The 14177-nt window shown below is 39.6% G+C and overlaps 1 protein-coding gene across 3 annotated transcripts in view; it reads left to right on the top strand.

Annotated features, from left to right (window-relative positions):
• LOC147316695 (uncharacterized) overlaps window positions 1-14177 on the top strand; it is a 26857-nt gene continuing 12680 nt past the window's right edge. The window contains exons 1-2 of one of the 3 annotated variants that reach the window (XM_086313239.1): window positions 1-222; window positions 11100-12073. In XM_086313239.1, coding sequence (XP_086169365.1) covers window positions 142-222; window positions 11100-12073 — 1055 coding nt within the window. In that variant the 5' untranslated portion in view covers window positions 1-141. Of the gene's footprint in view, window positions 223-469; window positions 597-11099; window positions 12074-14177 lie in introns of those variants that run through there. The other 2 variants (XM_086313238.1, XM_086313240.1) reach the window with 2 other exon arrangements.

A 14177-nucleotide genomic window follows, 5' to 3' on the forward strand; every position in this document is an offset into this window, starting at 1 on the left:
AGGTCCGGTCCAGCGTTCGTCCGTGTTTGCCCATGAACGATGGGAGCGCGCTCCCGACACTTCAGGTGAATGAGAGGGAAGCAGAGGAGCGGGATACACAGTTCAATGTGCGTGGCGTTAAAAAGAAACAATTAGGCAAAAATGAGCTACGTTACGTCGCTCGGGGTGCATGTTTGTATGACAGCATATCTACTCTTCGTGATGGGATGCGTTGCACAGAAAGTAAGTTGACATTTCTTTGCTGCAAAAATAAATCACACGTTCTTAGCTCTGTTTTGAGTGTCGTGCTCACTTGTGTAGAGAACCGAGCCGCGAACTCCGTTCGGAAAACGTGATATTCTACAGTTGTTCGCTTATTGGTAAACTCATTGACTCCGAGAGAGTTGAACCCAGCTACTATACGATAAAACAGGCGCCACCGTTCATTTCGGCACACGTCCGACGAGCAATTGCGTTAGCTACGTTTTCAATTTAAATGCAGTCCGCCTGTTACCATCAGCCTTTATTTTACCAACGTAACGAAGTTCTTACAGACGTCTCTGTGTGTAGGCGATAGCAAGAAGCAGTACGTAGTGTGAACTAAGTTTCAAAATATGGTAATGTAAACCTTTAAATGCCTTTGGTTGCATAACATTTCAGCAGAGTATATCAGAAGGGTACTCCGCTTCGAAGAACAAGCAAGCTTTTACTTTACGCTGGGGAGAAGTTTTGCAATTAGCATTGCCCCCTTAAATTTACAGCTTTTACTCTTAAAGTTCGCCTACGCCGTGCTTGCTAACAGGACGGGACATTAGCATGACCCTCACAGCGCGCCGCATCTCATTGTGAAAGCTGAGCAGGAGACAACTATTTAACATAAACAGGTTATCGGAATTACCCTGGGGTCAGTTCGTGGTTTGGCATTTTGTGTAACGAGGTTCTCAGTCGTTTAATGTATTATTTCTTAATTTATTTACTTGTTTTTACTTTTATTATATCACAATTTTCCACGTGGCTATATAGCAAAAATAACCCCTGTCACGTAATCGGTAGCCAGACTTTTAAACCTCCCCTCTCACTTCAGTTTGAGCTCCTCTCATGCACCTTTTCCATTCATGAAAAAGTGGCAAAAAAATCCGTCCTTATTCCTTCTTCCCTCCTCCTTTTTTTTTAACTCCAAATTTTGAGGCAGTTATATCCTTAAAGATTTTCAAAGAGTTGTTTTGATGGCAAGGGCATGTTTTTGATGTTACTGCACTTCAGAGTTGGAGAATGGCATGCAGTCCAAACTGCTGAAATGAGAACCACATTGGGAACATGTTAACCTTATGTGAAACTTCTCATACTCGGTGACTGTGACGTCCAAAGCTTTGCCTCTGACAGGAAAACTTCATGATCCAAAGGCTTGTCTGGTGTAGAGGAAAGCAAATGGGCAGGAGCTGCTTCTCTGGTCTCTGACATACCACAGAAGAAGGCAAAGGGTCACTAAAATGTCAGATTAGTGCCTGTGAGCGCTTAAGAGTTGATTGGTTGAGGTTTTGAAGTTGCACTGATGAAATTACCTGAGAGAAGTCAGAGGTGTTAAAGTGTATAAGAGGGAGATTTCTACACGTGACTGAGGAAAACAAGAGAACTGTTTATTTTCTCTTTTTTAAAATTTTTAAAGTGCATCATCCGCTCAGTCTTCTGATCCCTGATTCTTCTGTTTGCCATTTTTGTGTGATGCAGTATATTGTCCCCATTTTTGTAACAATGGCTGGTATCGTTATATAAAGGGTTACCTTCGGCACAGATCTCCTCAAACGCGATTGTCACATTGTCGGTCAGGAAAAGCTTTGTGGTTTCCATTTGTCAACAGTTGTCTAGTTCCACTGATGAAGAATGATGGCTGAGCAGCACAGTCCTCAGAGCTAGACAACAAAAGCCCACACTATATTGAATTGTCAGCGTCTCCAGCTTTAGTTCCTGTGTGCATAGGGTTCTCACTATCTTTGCAATTATCTGCCTGAAGTGGCACAGTAAATGATGGCTTTGTCCTCTGCTCCCCTTGTATTAAGTTGATTTTTTTTCCAGAAGAGCATAAACAAGTTTGGAATTTATTCTATTGCCGTCAGACAAAAAAAAGGAAGCATGTGTCGGTGTTTCAGAATGAGGGCAGAGTTATCTCTTTTCAGAATGAATAATGAACTCTCATATCTGATGAAGGATCTGCTCGGTCTGTGAACGGATTAACATGCCATAGTTTGTCAGTGATCTGCAGTTGGTAGAGATGAACTGATGAGCAGAGATGCAGATGGTGTAAAACCTGGATGATGTTTTAATTTGGTGCTGTCTGCTGGAATATTTAAACTAAGTTTCTGCTGGTGCTGCCTTCTGAGGGTTTTTTAAATTTATTTTTAAAGATCATCTGGTTTGTTTACTTTTGTTAAATCAGGTGCTTCGCTTCGTGACTATGAATATACTGCTCATATGACAGAGGGACACCTCTGAGTCAGATCAAGCTTTTTGGATAAACCTGGGATAAAAACATGCTTTTAGTACTAGTAGAGCTAAATCAATACATTTTAGAGCAGAAAGCTTTTCAGGGTTTGTCATAGCGAAGGGCTCTAATAGCTTTGTCAATATTTGCGACTGAGCACACTGGTTCAGGGATTATCAGTGATGTTGGAGATGATATTCAAAAATGATCTCTTCTGGCAATTCTGATGTTTTTAAACTTGGAAATATTGTTGCATCCTGACTGAATCCAATTTACTCTGTCAGCACAGCCTACAGCATTGGGCTTCTCATAGGGGTGCTGCCCAAACACTAATTATCAGTGATACATTGGCTCAATCTTATTCCAAAGTCTGGGAATGATTTCTCCAAACCAGTTGAAACCACTGTGAAGATAAGGTCATGATTCGCCACAGGGTTCCAAAGGTTTTAACAGCTACCACAGCAGCAGCACTTTTACCCCCCCCCCCCCCCCCTTTTTTAGAGGAAATATGTTAATAGGTTTTACACCACAAACATGGAAAAGCCCACCCAGTCACATAGCTTTTAGAGAACCACAGCTGTAATAATTTACAGCACCCCACTTATCCATGTAGGCTACAGTGAATATCCAGTGATGGCTCTGTAAATACAAAGTTGATCAAACATGCATGAGCTCAAAGAGGTCTTTCATAAATGGCTCTTGATGCAAACTGTGATGAAAATGGGCTGAAGCGGCCAACAAGGGCAACCCCAGAAATGCCTGGATTTAATCAGACTGCCGTGCCAGTTACTTATAAAAACTCACCATTGGCTGAGCGTGCAGCCACTTAATCCCAGTAGGAGAGGCAGGGACACGAGGGGGATATGCGATAAGTCCTGGGCTGGAGTATCGGCACCTTTTCACAGTTGTGGAGAATTACTTCAAAGAGCTTTTTTTTCTGTCTGTGTAGACTGTCACAAAGAGGTTAAGATTCAGTTGATTGCAGTCTGTCCTTGTTATTCTGGGGTTCTTGCTACCTGGAGCTCTGAGTTTCTAAGCCTTGGAGTTTGTTTTCTTTATTCTGTGAATGCTGCAGTTTCCCTTAAGTCCTTATCTTTGGAAACTAGTGTAACTCTGGGGAATTCCTAGATGTTTGCTGAACTTTGAGTCAAAGTGGTTAAATTAAATTAGAGAGACTCATAATCTTGTTAGGTTTTTCTCATCCTCGTGAATTTTATGTTTTCTATTTCAGTAAAGCTTTTTTTTTTTTTTTTTTTTCTTTTGGTTAAATTTGTTTTTTATGCAGCTGTGTCACTTTGTTTACCTGAATTTTTTATTTTTTTTTGGTCTTCATACTTGTATCCCAGATACATCAAGTCCAGTCTATTTGAGAGGAGGTGAAGACATAATCCACGCATTTTTATTGGTTAAATATTTTTTTTATTCATACTGTTTACTGCATGGCAAAGTTTAGTTATGTTGATATTGATTCAGATTTGGTTCACAAGTGGAGTGTGATTTCAGTGCGTCCTGAGTGGGCTGCTGCAACCCAAGCACTAGCCTGCAAAGCAGTGTCACTTCTTCAGTAAACAGGGCTGGTGAGGATTCCTGCCCCCTTTTGAGGGGCCTGCCTGCCTGTTTATGAGCCAGTCCCAGGCTGTTTGTGCATGAGAGGCAGAGTGTGTGTGTTAACAGAACTTCAGCAGAAGCAGCTCGTGTTGCAGTTTTCACAGGGGTGTCGTCAGCCTGGGTGGTAAAACCACCCCCCCCCCCCCCCCCCCAAAAAAAACCAAAACAACAACCCCAAAACAAAACACTTTTTTTTTTTTTTTTACTTTTTTTTTTTTAACAAAAGTAAAATATTATCAGACATAAGCTATGAAAGTATTTTATAGCTTCTACAATATAATGTACATATTTGGTATATTAATATGATAAACAGTAGTTTTTGTCATCAGTTTATATTTGCTGAAATTTGTAATAATATTACTACATGTGGTAATTGAAAGAGTTTCCACGGGACTCTGTGCAGTCGTGAAAAAACAAGTACACCCCATGATTCAATAGCTTATAGAATCTCCTTTAGCAACCATAATGAGAATTATTTGATTATTAATTATTATTATTATTATTAATGATTATTTTTTGTATGACTTTATCAGTCTGTCACATCATTGTAGAGGGCATCCGTTTTATGCACAGGTCCTGCCACAGCATTTGAAATTGATTGAGGTTTGGACTTTGCCTGGGCTATTACTACACCTTATTTATTGTTTTGGTACTTGTGTGCTTGTATTTTTTGGTTTTCTATTATTTCTTTCCTGTCTCAAACCTTCCAAACATGCTTTACTTGTTTTATTTTTTTCCCCAATTCTAAGGCCTTGAACTTTGACATGCTATTGAGCCCAGTAGAGTCTGAGGTGGTAGGTCTTTTTTTCCCAAGAGTATTGCATGGTCTGACCTTGGGAGGAGTTTGTTGGTAAGATGGATTGTGGTTTTGTGTAAACGCTCACCTGAACTCTCCTTAGTTCCTATGAAAGCAGTAAGGGTATATGCATAGAGTCCAGTAAATATGGTATATAAATCAGCTGCACAACATGAGCTAGTTAATTAGACAGTTAGTTTAATTAGACAAACTTGTCATGGCTGTCATGGAATAATTTTTTATTTTTGTTCTTCTTTGGTTTAAAAATCTGGTGATCCAAAGTGAAAACTGGAACAATACCATTTGCTTGGGGCCTCCCAGTAATGACAGCAGCTGGTCCAATATTTTACTGAACAAGTCATTTTAGACAATTATGTGCTCAGTTGGTCTACTTGTGTCCGGGGAAGCTGCTGTCAGTGGCATAACCAGCCTGCTCTTATGCCACGTACTTATTAGCATCACTTCATTAAAATATTATCCACATTCCCCATTTGTGGAGTGGTTCACCAAAACAGCAATGTGGCCCATTGTTTTGTCATGCGAAAAGGCATCCTTGAATAATTAGCGGCCTGCCAGTAGAGCGGCCTGTGATGTAACAGAACTGAGATGTTGGCATTATAAGAATGTCCCATTTCCATTAGACACCGTGGCACTTTGGGGCCCTTTCATGTGTAGTCTAGCATATACAACCCTGTGTCCAATGAAGATGGGACCTTGTACAAAATTTCAGTAAAAACACAGTGTGTGGATTTGCAAATCAGTATTCCCTGTTTTTTAATTTCAGAGATCCAAAGGCAACATGGCAAATATTCAAATTGAGAATTTTTATATTTTTGAGAAAGCTACACTCACTTTAATTTGAAGTTAGCAACAAAAACTTTGATATATGCACATGCTTTAAGGTGTTGCTATACATCCCAGCACGCTGATAAATAGGTTGGGACTGACTTTTTCTTTTCTTTTTTGTAATTAGGAATAGATATCATTGAGATCTGTGATTCATGATTCCAATTATAGATAATGACTTTAATGGATGGAAGACTTACACAGCCTTTTGGGAAGGCCTACTTGTGACTGATAAGTAGCTTCTGTAGGAATTTGCACTCAGTTTCACAGTCAGATCCACCCCTCATTCATGTCTGGTTTCAGAAAACTAAGAGCTATGGCCAAAAGGCCGTAGTTAAAAAACTGTAAAGCCAAGTCTTTACAATAACACTCCACAAACTATGTTAATCTTTTACATGCAATCTGTGGCGTTAGTGCAATAGTTTCATTATCTCTGCATCAGAACACTGCGAAGAAATGGAGTAAAACAAAGATTTTGGCGCCAGTTCTTGATTATGATGAGAACTGGTCATGATGTGATGATATTTTGTTAAAATAAGTGAGACCTTACTTGAAAAAGGGTTTAACCTCAGCAATGTTAAAGTTGCCAGGACTACCTAGGCTCAAATTATTTATTTAGAATTTTATGTTGTGAAAAAGCCTTAAATTGTGAAAGGGCAGGGCGATATGGCCAAATATATTTATCACGATATATATTTGAAAATTCGCGATAACGATATAACTGATGATATAATTGACGCGAGACAAAATACTTTACAACTCCTCAACTTTATTAGTGCAAAAAACCCCATCAATGTATTTTCACTTAAACAAGCAGCTGTTTTTATGCATTAAAGCTATATAAACATGTAACAGTGCAAATGCAAATTCCTCACTGACAGTTTAACCAAAAGGCATTTCCAGTGGAAACTGGCCGACATATCCTCAGCATGACCATGTGTAATATCCACAACACTTAAAAAGAGGTTATACACACAATACGGTAATATTATGTTGAAGCACAGTACGTATCACTCTGCGAGGCTCCGCCTACGACAGCCGTAATGCTCCGACAATCCATCAAGCGGTGCGGCTTCGTAGCTTAGCAAAGTCGTACCAAAACATTTTTTTGACAGATTCTTGAGCGCCGTGTAGCACAGAAAATCGGTTCGGTAATAACGACGGCCCGCTAGCATGCTCTACCAAAAAATGTGCTTTGTTGTGTATCTGACGGACGAAAGCTAAACCAGTTCCACACCACTGAAGCTGCAGCATTTTTACAAACCAGTTCTGGTTCATCCGTTTCATTCAACGATCCGCTTTCGCCCTTCTCATTCTCCGTCGCCGCCATGCTTTTTCCGCCATGTGCATATGAAAACAAAGGCACTGCGCATGCGCGTTTTACCCATATTCTATCACAAGATTTCATTTTCTTATCAATGCCTAACATCATACTGGTATTACCGTGAACGGTATGATATGGCCCAGCCCTGCTATTTACACCCAAATTTGTAGATGCAGTCACTCCAGAATGAAGCGAATTAGATGTCATAGTTGTAGCTAGAAAAAATCTGGGACGTGTTTCAATCTCAGTGACCTCGACCTCCAGGTCCGAGTTCAGAGTTTCTGAAAATCTTGCAATAACTTGAGAAGAAGGCGACGTAGGATTTTGAAATTAATACCACAGGTGTATCTTCTAATGGTACCATTGGCTGGAGGCGGTATTATCTTTCTCTTTGCCATGTTATGCACCCTTGTGGTGTTAAGTGCCGTCATTGCCCAACCTTGCTGCAAACCCCTAATCGGCTTACTCTCTCTAACTTCAGCAGGAATGGCATTTGGCCCGTTCAAATGTCATCCGTGTAATTCTTTCCTCACATTAATCACATCACACACATCACATTAATTTCTACTAAGTGTGTAGGCTATCCAAACGTGTCATGCACTAATGTAGTTGCCTCAGAGTGTCAGGAGAAAATGATCAGAAAATGAGTAATGTCAGAAAGTTTTAAATACTAAGAGTGAGCAAAGATTTTGTATAATATGTCATTAGTATGCTACAAACACTGGTCTTTGGTGTCTTTGGCAATGCTATTACTGTGTGTAAAGTTAACTGTAATGTACTGCAGAAATCATATATTCCAAGTACTTTGATATAATGTGACAGACTGCTGAATGCCCACAAACATAAACGTTTGGCACTGAGCGAGATGGGTACTTAATGTGTGTTCCAGCGTAAGTTGATAGCAGAGGAAAGGGCAGATGTTAACTGCGTCTTTTTTGTCCTCTGGGATTTTTTTAAATTAACATTTTGTTTATTTTCATCAATCTGGGTAGAAATGCCTCTTGAGATCATTGAAATACAATTTGAAAGCTGCTGCTGGCTAACGTGGATCATGTTAAGGTACTGTTATGTAACTCACTATTATGCAAAGTGGTGAGGTCATAGATAAGGGTAACTTAAGTCAATAATCATATAATACTCATGTAAAAAGTTCAAGAGTGTGAGTGCAGCTATGGACTTGCTAATTGTGAAATTTCTAGGATATGTTTCCAAATGTCTAAACAGCTGAGAACAGTCGTATTTTCTTTAGTTATGAAGGCCGTGCTGCCCTAGCTGACCCCCCCCATGTGTCTTTAATATGCTGTGGCCTGCCTATGAGACTATATTGGCGATAATGTTTTTAGTTTCATCCTGATGACCTGAGGGCTGAGTGAGTGGTTCACTTTTCCAGTCAAAATTACATGCAGGTTTTACCAATTTAAATGAACTAACTGCAGAATGCTGGATGGGGGCGGATCACTCCTGTAGCAATCAGAGTTTAGCTTTCTCATGTCCCCGATCTAGGTTGCACAGCTCCCATGTGAACTATAATCTCAAAGAGATCTAGTACACTTCCAGCCCAGTCTAGAGCACAAACGTCGCCTGTGGTTGTTGGTTTGTTACCTGTCTGGAAAGAAGGATAGCCAGACTAGGGCTTTTTGACAGGCCACAACAGGAAAGACCAACAGGAAAGCTCATAAACACTCAGCCCCCCTACAAAGGTCTGCTTCTCAGCTGCTTGGCCCAACCAACTGTGCATCTGCCTCTCCTTAGGGCAAAGGTCCCCCTTATACCAGTGAACACCTGGGAAGAATTATAGCCAGCATGTTTAAAGAAATACCCCAGTCCCCTTCCCCAAGGTTACCCAGGTGAAACCTATGCTTTGATGTAAAGGAGGAACAGCAGAGTTGAATAGTTCACTGAAGAAGGAAGCGTTTTGACTGCTCGACCTGAGTAGAAACGCGCTATATACAGATGTGGTCAGAAATTAACATGCACTCCTGGACATGAATGTCATGGTAATTTGGGGCTTTTAAGAGTTGTTTTAACCGTTCTTTTTCCAGGGCAGAGTGACTGTATAGCATACAGCATATAAGTTAAAAAAAAAAAACTTTTAACAGGCTCAAATATATCATACCCTCAAATCTTTTAATATTTGGTGCTGAAGGTTGTATGATATATTTTAATTTGATAAGCTCAAAGCCTATTATCGTCTTGTTAGCGACCATGATTGACTATAACTGGTAGTTTCTCTTTGCCATCATGAAGTATTTGTTTGACAGCACTTATTGGTTTGACCAATTTTCAGAACATTGAGAAAGTTCAGCAAACTCATTGAATAATAAGAAGGAAAATTGTAGATTGATGCAGGTTTACAGGTTGGGAAGGTCTTATGGAGCTAGCAACAACAGATTATTGTAAATATGTGCATATAAGTACTGTTCTTGTGATTAATTTCCTAGTCAGCTAAATGAGGTAAAAAAAAATGTAATAACCAATCAGTCTGTAACTAAGGAACAATCAGATATCAAGTTAAATATGAGCGCCGTTTAATGGATGGTGTCAAAAACTACACAAGGCCATTTGAAAGCATTAATCACATTCTTGAAGAATGAATTATACTTTAAAAGCTGCTCAACAGTGTGGTAACATGCATTATACAAACATTCAAAGAAGGGGACCCCCCACTTAAACTGATGTTAAATATGATATTTACATATTTTTAAAACATAATTATCTGAAAAACGAGTAAATTGCAGCTGAATTGGGACGCATTCTGGAGAATTCTATAGTCAGACAAGACAAAGATTGAGCTATTTGACCACAGCGTCAAGAGGTATGTTTAGAGGAGTAAATATAAATTTGTAAATCTAAGAACTCCAGCTGTCAAGCATGGTGGTGGCAGCCTCATGTTCCGGTGTTGATGCATTATACAAAGCGCATGGAATAATGAAGAACGAGGATTAACTCCAGATTCTTCAACTTCACCTCAAATCAGCTAGAGAGTTGAATATTGGACACATTTGGGTATTCAAATAGGACAGTAATCCCAAAACACACATTAAAACTGGTTTTGGAAGCGATAAAGCAAGGTAACATTAAACCTACCTGCCTTACCAAAGCTCCAGCCTCAACCCTTTTAACATTTGTGTACTATGCTTAATCGTTTGGTCTCTGCCAGGACAAGAACAAGCCCGACTCGCAGTCTCTCTAATTCATCCCTAAGGTGTTCTGTTGGGTTGAGCTCAGGATTCTGAGCAGGCCATGTTCTCACAAGTTCTCCAAACCAGACTCCCCTATGTTTTTATGGACCTTGCTTTGTGCAATGGTCATGCAGTCATGGTAGAACAAGAAGGGCCATACCCAACCTGTTCCCACAAAGCTGGGAGCATGAAATGGGCAACGGAGCTCCTGAGAGAGACCCATTCTTTCGCAAATGTTTGTAGAAGCAGTCTGCATGCCCAGGTGCTTGGTTTTATTCACCCGTAGCCATGAACATATGAATTGAATGATTTGGATCAATGAGTGTTTACTTTGTTTTACCCTGGGGGGAAAAACAGTTGAAAGAAAAAGGTAACAGCCCTTCTGTACAAGAAGGTTAGACAGAGTTAGACAAAACAACGATTCAGCTATTTGACCACAGTGCCAGGAGGTGTGTTTGGAGGAGTCAAGGTGGGGCTTGGCATTCATGCACATGAGCATATGTAAACTTCTGAATACAGCTGCAAGTCCCAGTCCATTTTACCATTTCAAATTGGTTTTGTTATGCAATTAACCACAAGTGACGTTTGTTGTTTGACTTAGTGGTACATGTTGACACAGACAGAAAATGTAATCAGTAAATTTCAGAATTAGACGGTGTAATGTATCACTAGTTAGCAATGAAATGCCAAAGAATAACAAAAATGCAAGTACTGGTGGGACATTGGGTTTTGCTTTTGTGCTTAACCTTTTGAGTTGCGTCCTGTTTATCTAAGGTCTTAGAAAGGGTGTCAATGTCTGAAATTAAAAAATGCAAGACTTTTTAGATCTACTTTAAAAGCAGATTTTGATATATGACACAACTAATTAAATAATTCCTGTTGCAGGTGTATTTTGACTGTGGTGCCAGGGTGGATGTGGTGGATGTTCAAGGCCTAATTCTATCTCCTGGCTTCCCATACAACTACTCCTCTGGGACACACTGCGTCTGGCAGTTTGTTGTACCTATTGATTACCAGCTTATTCTGGAGATATTTGACTTTGATGTTTTTGAAAGTCATGACTCAGAATCCAAGTTCTCTGCTTCTAAATTTGATGAAGAAGATGCAGAGGATGGGGCAACTCTCGCCCCTGGCACCTTAGGGGCTGATGAAACCTCTTCAGTGGCTAAAGATCCTGTGGTTCAGAGTGTAGGTGATGGCTCAAAGACTCAGCAATCCTTCCAAGATGGTGAGGTGAAGCAAATAGTTGTCCAAGAACAGTCTACAAAAATGGAGATTACCAAAGTCTCGAATTCTGCCAAAAGATCTGCAGATGCTGCCTCCAGCCTATCTTTGCCACCTCCTTCCACTCTCCTCCTCCTACCTGACGCTGTGCCTCCTGGGGACAAAGCCATCAACTCTGCCTCCTCATATCACCTAAGGGGAGATGCCAACCCTAGTACTAACCCGACCACAGTTGTGGATGAGACCACCATTTCTTCACCACACTCCACCAACAGTCTAAGTGTAAGCCCTGAAACCCAGCAGTCTGTCCTTGACGCCTGCCCCCACGATGTCCTCTACATCTCAGACCTCATCACCTTCTCCTCTAGGTTTTGTGGGTCTAACCGGCCTCCTAGCAGCCAGCTGGTGTTTGGCTCAAGCCAGGAAATGGTGGAGGTCATCATGGAACTGATCACTACCACCCACTGGGGACGTGGTTTTGCTCTTCTATTCCACTACCAGAACCTGACCGAGCCACAAGGAGACCTCCATGCCACAGCTTATACTGCCAATAAGCTAGACACACTGCTGGCTGCAGTGAGTGGAGCTGCTTTCTTCGCTATGATACTTACAAGTGCCCACTGCATCATTTTCAGGTAATAGAAGTGTTAACTTTATTATATTAAAGGCATTACATTTTGGAAACAGCACCACCTTAATCCAATACAGCACTGTGCACTGAAATGATACTTGACTTACAGTCCATTTTTATAGTTTTCTTGACTGTGAGAGCTTTACGATGTTAAAAGGATCAGGCTGGTGCTTTGCTACCTGAAGATGGGATAGAAATGTTTGTTTGTTTAAAGCTTTTATTTTTTATTTTTTTGACTAAATATTCATTCAAAGTTCCAACATCTCACAATAGAGAGAGAGAGATGGATATGGTACAGTGTTTATCAAATGAATTAGACCACCACCCAATGAAACATTTATGCCACAGCTGCCCTGAATAACAGCACTGGTAATTACCAACATCATGACCAACAACAAAATCATGTTGTTGGTAGTGCATGCATGTTATCATTCTGTGTAAAAACAGGACGAGGTTTTGAGTGAATTCTGGTAAAGCTTCAGTGGGAATCATGGTAACAATTCATTAAAGTTTGGTTTGCATTGATCAAGGTGTTCAAGGTCAACTTAGTGATTTTATTGGTCAAAAATTGACACAAAGCCTTAGAACGTAAACTATGATTCTTACAAGTGTAGTGTGTATTATCAACACATAAAAAGTATAGAGTATGTTTAAAAATATGTCATATTTGACCTCTGACCTGAAGGTCAAAGTGATAGTAATGCTATATAGAGCTATTTAAAACTATATTTCTTACTGTCATTGTTTCTATTGACAACATATAGGGAATGACGCATGAGGATTCTAAATATCATGTTACTTTGGACCTCTGACAACCTTTTTTTTTCTTTTCTTCTTAACTCCACAACAAGCTTCCTAAAGTACATTTAAGAAGAACAAAGACAACAAAATGCAACACTGTTCCCTTAAAAGTAACTATTGAGCTGCTTCGGCGAAGGTTTGTGTTTTGTTTCTGTAACAGTTAATCTATCAATATGCACAAGCTCTTGCTTTTAATCCATGAATTTCACAATTTAGAGTTTTATAAAAAAGATGGAAAAAAACCTAAGATTATGATTTTTCATTTTTATAATGTTTTTCATTAAAATGTCAGTTATTTACTTAAATTTCTGAACAAACATTAGTTTTAGAGGTTGGATGTTATGCTTCATTATTTTTGGGCTTTTCAGAAAAGTTCACAGTACTGGCTCAAATGTAGGTATAACAACCTGAATTCAGTTTTCCTATTTACCTAATTTTTTAGTTGTTTTTTTTCTTATTCTTTTTTCCCCATATTTTCTATTAAAAGAGTGTAGAACCTGAAGAGTTGGGGTTTAATCATCTTTCGCTCAGGTTTGTAAGGTCACACTGCAATTTTTTTTGTGCTTACATGTTTGTTTTTTCCTAGAGGTTAGCGTTAGATGTTAATTGTGTTCGCTAATAATCTGATCTTTTGTGTAGCTACACCACCAAGTTCCAGTTTAAGGGAAATGTCTAACACACATATTTAATTGATTTACAGAACAAAGGCTTTTCAGTAATCCCATCCCTTTTGTGTATTCCTTCTATCAAGTTCTCATCTGTCCAGTTTTGGTTAAAGACCAAAAACCATCCAAAAAATGATGCATTACCCTTCAGCCGTAGCTAAACTGTGGCTAACAGTGCCTAGCATGTGCTAGCATGCTACACTAACATAAGCATGGCAAGTTAGTGCTCTCACTATGGGCATATCAGCTTATTATTATTACTATTATTTAAAAAAAACAAAACAATGAGTGTACATATTTCTAGATCAGAGTCAAACACATGGCCTTTTATTCATTCCTGAATACACTCGCCCATACACCCACAAGTTAGGAGAACAAAAGGCCACAGATAATGGGCAAAGGGTTAAAGAGAAGCCAACCTATAGAGACTAGTTTTCTGTAGTCTTTTAAAAGAAACCACAGATTCTGCTGACCTAAAAGGCGGTCCCAGCATTTGGGCGCTACAACCTCAAAAGCATGATCCTTTTTTTTTTTTTTTTTGTGAATAGCTAGTGAAAGAATTACAAGACAAGTTAGAGACATTTTTGCATTAAGGTAAAAACCCTGCTTTTGTTAGAATTAAACCTTCCAAATTCTGGTGAT

The sequence above is a fragment of the Aulonocara sp. 'chitande type north' Nkhata Bay genome, linkage group LG12, assembly GCF_057382095.1.
Source record: "Aulonocara sp. 'chitande type north' Nkhata Bay isolate Kocher_YH1m ecotype deep benthic linkage group LG12, A_spYH_male_GT1.1, whole genome shotgun sequence".
In the NCBI taxonomy this organism is placed as follows: Eukaryota; Metazoa; Chordata; class Actinopteri; order Cichliformes; family Cichlidae; genus Aulonocara; species Aulonocara sp. 'chitande type north' Nkhata Bay.